The 6,995-nt window shown below is 51.9% G+C and overlaps 1 protein-coding gene across 4 annotated transcripts in view; it reads left to right on the top strand.

Annotated features, from left to right (window-relative positions):
- Window positions 1-6,995, top strand: part of Dock6 (dedicator of cytokinesis 6) — a 52,329-nt gene that overhangs the window by 27,078 nt on the left and 18,256 nt on the right. For all 4 annotated transcript variants that reach the window (XM_021207875.1, XM_021207877.2, XM_029542910.1 and 1 more), the window contains 5 exons: window positions 522-662; window positions 3,274-3,387; window positions 3,502-3,672; window positions 4,477-4,616; window positions 4,706-4,875. In XM_021207875.1, the coding sequence (XP_021063534.1) occupies window positions 522-662; window positions 3,274-3,387; window positions 3,502-3,672; window positions 4,477-4,616; window positions 4,706-4,875 (736 nt within the window). The remainder of the gene's footprint in view (window positions 1-521; window positions 663-3,273; window positions 3,388-3,501; window positions 3,673-4,476; window positions 4,617-4,705; window positions 4,876-6,995) is intronic.

The raw sequence follows: 6,995 nt of genomic DNA, 5'->3' as shown, positions 1-6,995 counted from the left end.
AAAGAAAGAAAGAAAGAAAGAAAGAAAGAAAGAAAGAAAGAAAGAAAGAAAGAAAGAAAGAAAGAAAGAAAGAAAGAAAAAGGGCTGGCCCCATGCAGCCTGTAATCTCAGCCCTGGGTAGGAGGAGCCGAGCACCCTGTGCATGCTGCCCCAGCCAGCCTCAGTGAGACACACCCACAAACCTCTGGGTCCTAAGGCTCCCCCATGGCCCCACCTGCTCAGCCCCCTCCCACTGTTGCTCCCCAAGGAGCCCTGCCCGCAGCCCTCAGGCTGCACCCGTTGGGGTCAGGACCCCTTAAGCCCACCGTTCTTGATGCTAAAGTTCTGCCCTTTCTGTCGAATTCAGATCACCCTTCAGCTACAACTACTTAGCTCAGGGCCGCCCATGCCCCCCTTCCTTGCCTGTCCCCCACCCATCAGCACCCAGTTTCCCTCAAGCCCTGTCAGTGTATCTTAAGCTCCTCCCATGCCCTCAAGCACCGCCCACGTGACGGAGCCCTGCCCACTTGCCTCACTCCCAGGTAAAAAGCATGGAGCTCCACCTGCTCCTGGGCCAGCGACTGGACACTCCCCGAAAGCTGCGCTTCCCTGGGCGCTTCCTGGACGACATCGCCGCCCTGGTGGCTTCTGTGGGCCTGGAAGTCATCACCCGAGTCCATAAGGTGAGGAGGGACTCGGGGCCAAGGATGCAGTGTGGTCAAGGATGCAGTGTGCCACGTGGGTCTTTTCATCCATAGTCTCTTTCTTGAGCACCTATGGTTTACACGGCCCTGGCTGGATGTAGAGACACAGCCATAAATAAAACAGATCAAGTTCTTGCCTTCCCAAGGCGGTTTTTAGAGGGAGAACTGAAAGGTGAAATGGGTGGGGCACGGGAGTGGCAGGCAGGAAGAATGACAAGCGCAAAGGCCAGGATGCAGGTCCACAGGTGGGCAGCAAGCGGGCTGAAGTGGAACAACCCCGAGGGTGTGGGACACATCCTTGGCCCTTAGCATAGTACCAGTATACAGCAGGAACATAATAACTAGATATTGCGTTTCTGAGCCCTGATGATGATTGAAGCTCTAGGGTCACCGATTCCAGTCCCCACAGGGATTGGGCAAGCAGCAGTCATGGTCAGAGTATTCGCAGGGAAACATTTATTGATCACCTGCTGTGTACTTCCAGCCGGATCATTAAATCTTACCAGTCATTCACAAAGTATTAATGTTATCTCCACTTTACTGAGAGGGAAACTGAGGCAGAGAGTGACAGAATGGCTTAGCCTGGTGCTGTACCATGGGGGAGGAAGCAGAGGATTTGAATCCCAGTCACCCTCTTCTGTGGGGCTGGACAGGGGCCAGAGAGTAACCTTCCCTCAGACAGAGACACCCATGGCGCTGCCCTGCCCGGCCCGGGCCCTGCAGACTTGGCTCTCTCCTAATTCCTAATTTCTTCCTTTGTTTTTGTTTTTGTTTTTTGTTTTTGTTTTTGTTTTTGTGTTTTTTTGCCTGTTTTGTTTTGTCTTTTGAGACAGGGTCTCTCTGTGTAACCCTGAACCCTGGCTGTCTTGCTCTGTAGATCAGGCTAGCCTTGGACTCAGAGAATCGCCTGTGTCTGCCTCCTGAGTGCTGGAATTAAAGGCGTGTGCCACCACCACCACCTGGCTTCTTTGTGTGTGTGTGTGATATATATTATATATATTTATATAATATGTATATATATTATTTATGTGAATGGGTGTTTGGCCTGAGCACCAGGTGCAGTGTGCCCTTAAAGGTCAGAAGGAGGTGTCTGATCCCCTGGAGGTAGAGTTACAAATGGTTGTGAGCTGCCTTGTGGGTGCTGAGAATCAAACCCAGATCCTCTGGGAGAACAGGAAGTGCCTGATTCCCTGACCCCCACCACCACAGGGTTTCTCTGTGTAGCCCTGGCTGTCCTGGAGCTTGCTCTGTAGACCAGGCTGGCCTCATTCCAGCTGCCTCCATCTCTCTCCACCCTCACCCCTGCCTCCTGAGTGTTGGGATTAAAGGCATTCGCCACCACCGCCCAGCAACTCTCCTGGTCTTTAAAGAGAAATGTCACTTGGAGATTTGCTAGGAACATTTCAGGTTTGGAAACTCCTGCCCAGGTTACACAAGCCCATCGATCTCCCTGCTGGTCCAGAGGTCCCAGTCTTGCTGTCCTTGGAGTGGTCCCAAGCACTGACATCAGTGTCACTTGTGATAGGCACTGCACTTTAATTCATTCTGTTGGCATGTGATGAGCACCAACCGTGTCTGGCTCCGTACTCAGGGCAGGTCCAGCCAGGTGTGGTGGTGCACACCTGTGACTCCTGCACTTGGGCCCCAGCCAGGTGTGGTGGTGCACACCTGTGACCCCTGCACTTGGGCCCCAGCCAGGTGTGGTGGTGCACACCTGTGACCCCTGCACTTGGGCCCCAGCCAGGTGTGGTGGTGCACACCTGTGACTCCTGCACTTGGGCCCCAGCCAGTTGTGGTGGTACACACCTGTGACCCCTGCACTTGGGAGATTGAGACAAGACAATCACAAGTCTGAAGATTGCCTGGGTTATCTATGTAATGTTAGCTTATCACGCGTCTCTCCTAAGACTCTTGGACAAGCAGCCAGGACAGTATGTTTTCTTCACAGCTTTGGCACACAGTAGGTGCTCAATAGATGCTCATTAAAGGATTGGTGATTGTGTACCAGTCGAGCACATGAATTTGCCGGAAGACATGATATGCATTTAAACAGAACCAACATGTTGCTCTGCACACAAGTAGACTGTGGGGCTTCCAGGCTCCCCCAGAACACCAAGGATTTCAAACAGTGAAAGAGGGCTTTTCACTTCCTCTCTAATTTCATTGGTCAGAATATGGCCAACTAGCTCTCAGCTGCAAGGGAGCCTGGGAACTATATTCTGTTGAGCTCTGAAGTCTGGATGTAGAGGGTGAGTTACTCAGCTGTGGGTGGGAGAAGAAAGAAAAACGTATTGTAGGACTGGATATGACATAGTGGCGCAGGCCTTTGATCCTAGCCCTTCAGAGGCAAAGTCAGGTAGATCTCTGAGTTTGAAATCACCCTGGTTTACACACTGAGTTCTAGGACAGCTAAGGCTACACAGTGAAACCCTGTGTAATAAAGTCTTATGAGCAGGTGAAGTGGGGAGGGTAAAGCCAGGGAGGACGACCTAGGTCACAGAGCCAGGGCATAAGGAAGTCATGCTCAGGTGGCTTTGGTGAGCCAGGCTGGACACTGTGAATGTGGACTGACAGGTCCCTGTGTCCCCAGGACATGGAGCTAGCCGAACGCCTCAACGCTAGCCTGGCCTTCTTCCTCAGTGACCTCCTGTCCATAGCGGACCGAGGCTACATATTCAGCCTGGTACGCGCTCACTACAAGCAGGTACGTGTGCATGGTGAGGGGTGTGGGGGTGTGGTGGATGGCATGTCATGGGACCTGTGGGGGAGTGTGTGGCACGGTGATGCCAGTGTCACTGGGTCATTGCCTCCCTTGCAGGTGGCCACTCGGCTCCAGTCTGCCCCCAACCCAGCTGCACTGCTCACACTACGAATGGACTTCACCCGCATCCTGTGTAGCCACGAGCACTACGTGACCCTTAACCTCCCTTGTTGCCCCCTGTCGCCCCCAGCATCCCCGTCCCCCTCGGTGTCCTCCACTACCTCCCAGGTAGGTAGGCCTCCCCCATACCCCTTCCTTCCACCTAAAGTGACACACCTTCAATCTGTTATCTCCACCTCTGTTCTCTTCCTTGTGGGCTGCTGCCCTGGCTGACCCTTGACCTCCGACTTTTCACCTCTGAGTCTTCACCCATGATTTCTCAGAGATTCCCTAGGAAAAATGACCCCTTCTGGTCCCCAAATGCAGTTCCTGGACTTGCACTCAATCTGCTGCTTCTCATCCCTTTGAGTTCTGACTCCACACCCTCTGACCTGACGGATGGGTTACCCTGACCTCTCACCTCTGACCTTTGAAGATTTATTAATTTTTATTTTATGTGTATGACTTGCATCACATATATGCCTGGTACCAGTGGAGGCCAGAGAGGGCGCTGGATCCTCTCAAACTGGTGTTACAGATGGTTGTAACCACCATGTAGATACTGGGAAATGAACCCAGGTCCTCTAGAAGAGCAGCCAGTGTGCTCAGCTGCTGAGCCATCTCATCTCTCCAGTGCCTCACCTCTGATCCTTAACCCTGTGCCCACCGACAGTACTGTCGCACTGTCAACACACAATAAGTGAGCAGAATAATATCATGATGACACCATGTTGAGTCCTCTTGCTGGCCCCTCCAGAGGCACTTTTAGGAGAGGAAAATGGGAAATAGCTGGATTCAGATCTGTGTCTCTCCCACCCCAACCAGACATCTCCAGCTCTTGATGCTAACTAACTTCAGTTATCTCCATGGTAACCATGGTGGTGAGCTTTCACCTCTGATCCTTGACCTGGGCATCCACTCTACTGTCCGCAGAGCTCCACCTTCTCCAGTCAGGCCCCTGACCCGAAGGTGACCAGCATGTTCGAGCTGAGTGGGTCCTTCAGGCAGCAGCACTTCCTGTCTGGACTCCTGCTGACAGAGCTGGCCCTGGCACTGGATCCAGAAGCTGAGGGGTGAGCATGGGACCTGGGTGCAGCCCAAGGACAGTGGCAGGGGCCAGGAGCCATGTCTGCACCATGCTGAACACCCCGTCACCCCACAGGGCATCCCTTTTGCACAAGAAGGCCATTAGTGCGGTGCACAGCCTGCTGTGCAGCCACGATGTTGACTCCCGCTACGCAGAAGCTACCGTGAAGGCCAAGGTGGCCGAGTTGTACCTGCCCCTCCTCTCCCTTGCAAGGGACACACTGCCACGGCTGCATGGCTTTGCCGGTTAGAGGGCTGGGGACGATGGGGTCTCATGGTCGTGGGGTGTGGGATGTGGGGCCAGCCTCAGGGTGAGCAGCTCAGACCAGACTCACCACAGCGTCTGCATCAGGCCAGTCTCACCAGGAAAGTGGAACACTGCTGGTATCCACTATGATATAGAAGCACGTATGTGGAGAACTCCTGATGATGTCAGCCCATGTCCAGAGGCCTCCTGATGACGTGTGTTACTCTCTGAGGGGAAGGCGAGGGCTCAGTGGGAAACAGCAGACGAGAGAACTGGGGCCTCTGCTCTGGGGGACAGTCTAGGGCAGGACCTGTAGATTCAGGTCTTTCGTTAGCGTAGAGGGATTTCTTATCCTTGTAAGTGTTTTCCTGCCTCCTCTCTCTCCCTGGACTCCAGTGACATACTCCAGAGAGTTTCTTTGTATAACATGTCCGCTGCTTTCCCATGCTCTCTGTTCTCTGTGTCCCATCTGGGTAGCAGTCTGATGGTCTGTTTGGTACACATATGTGAATGCATGTGCATATGTGTGTGTGTGTGTGCATACACATATGTGAATGCATGTGCATATGTTTGTGTATGTGTGTGTGTACACATATGTGAATGCATGTGCATATATGTGTGTAAACATATGTGAATGCATGTGTGTGTGCACACTAGTACATGTATGTGTGGTACACACATGAGTGGACATCTGTACATGCATGTGAGCATGCACATAAGTATGTATGCATGCACACTGCATGAGAAGTCCCAAGACTGATGGTAGGAGTTAGCCTTGATCACTCTCCACTGAGGCCGGCCCTCTTCAGTCAGACTTGGAGCTTGCTGACAGGGATCCAGCCATCTGGCTCTGGCTCTCCTGTCTGCACCTTCTCTGGCTGGAACTTAACTTGTAAAATGTCCAATTTGATTTTTTTTCATAATTCCCATTTTATTTATTTTATTTTTGTCTTTCTTATATTATTTCATGAGTATGAATGTTCTACCTGCATGTATACACATGTCCCATGTGCTGGCCTGGTCCCCACAGAGGCCAGAGGATGTCAGATCCCCTGGAGTGATTGTAAATCACCATGTAGGTGCTGGAAATTGAACCCAAGTCCTTTGGAAGAACAGCCAGCGCTCTCGTCTTCCTTCCTTCCTTTCTTTCTTTCTTTACTTCTTTCTTTCTTTCTTTCTTTCTTTCTTTCTTTCTTTCTTTCTTTCTTTCCTTTGGTTTTTGAGATCGAGCCCTCTATGCAGTCCTGGCTGTCCCAGAACTTGCTATTTACACCAAATCTCGAATTCAGAGGTCTGCCTACCCCTGCTGAGATTAAAGGTGTGCGCAGCCATGCTAGGTGGCAGCTGCCAGAGCTCTTCACCTCTGAGCCATCTTTCCAGCTCCCTGTTTTTAATTTAAAAGCTACTTGTTGACTTTCTGTGTATGTGTGTAGACATCCGTGGACATGTGGAAGCCGGAGGAAGACTTGTGGGCACGAGTGTGTTCTCCCCTTCCACCACATGGGTCCTGGAGATCCTCACTTCGTCATCGGGCTGAGTCAGCTCGCTGGCCCTCGGTTTTATTTTAAATTGTTCACGTTTGACCCATTTTTGTCCTTTGGTTTTTATTGTGAAGTCAGTGTTTGCTAGCAGACATTTATTCTTCTGTGCGTACTAGGAATGCCTTTGTGACTTGCCCATATTTTCCTGTCTTCTCCGTCTTATAGCTTTGTGTCTGCTTTGCTGTATGTGTCTAATAGAGCCATGGCGGCAGCAGTGCTGCCCCTCCCAGGAGGGGGCTCCTGTTAGGGTCCAGGCAGATGGGCATCTCCCGTCTCCTCAGTCAGGCTGGAACTGCGCCAAGCAGGGTGTGACTAGAATTTCACTTAGGTTCAGTCCCTCTTCTATCTTCCTGGGGCAGCCAGATGTTTCACAGCACACACACGTAACCAGCATTCAAGAGGCTGACACACTCCTAAGTCATCACTTGAACTCAGAAATCTGCCTGCCTCTGCCTCCTGAGGGCTGGAAAGAAAGCACGTGCCGGGCTGGTGAGATGGCTCAGCAGGTAAGAGCACCCGACTGCTCTTCCAAAGGTCCGGAGTTCAAATCCCAGCAACCACATGGTGGCTCACAACCA

This window comes from Mus pahari, chromosome 10 (assembly GCF_900095145.1).
Source record: "Mus pahari chromosome 10, PAHARI_EIJ_v1.1, whole genome shotgun sequence".
Lineage (NCBI taxonomy): Eukaryota > Metazoa > Chordata > Mammalia > Rodentia > Muridae > Mus > Mus pahari.
This window is presented reverse-complemented; position numbering and strand designations above follow the sequence as displayed.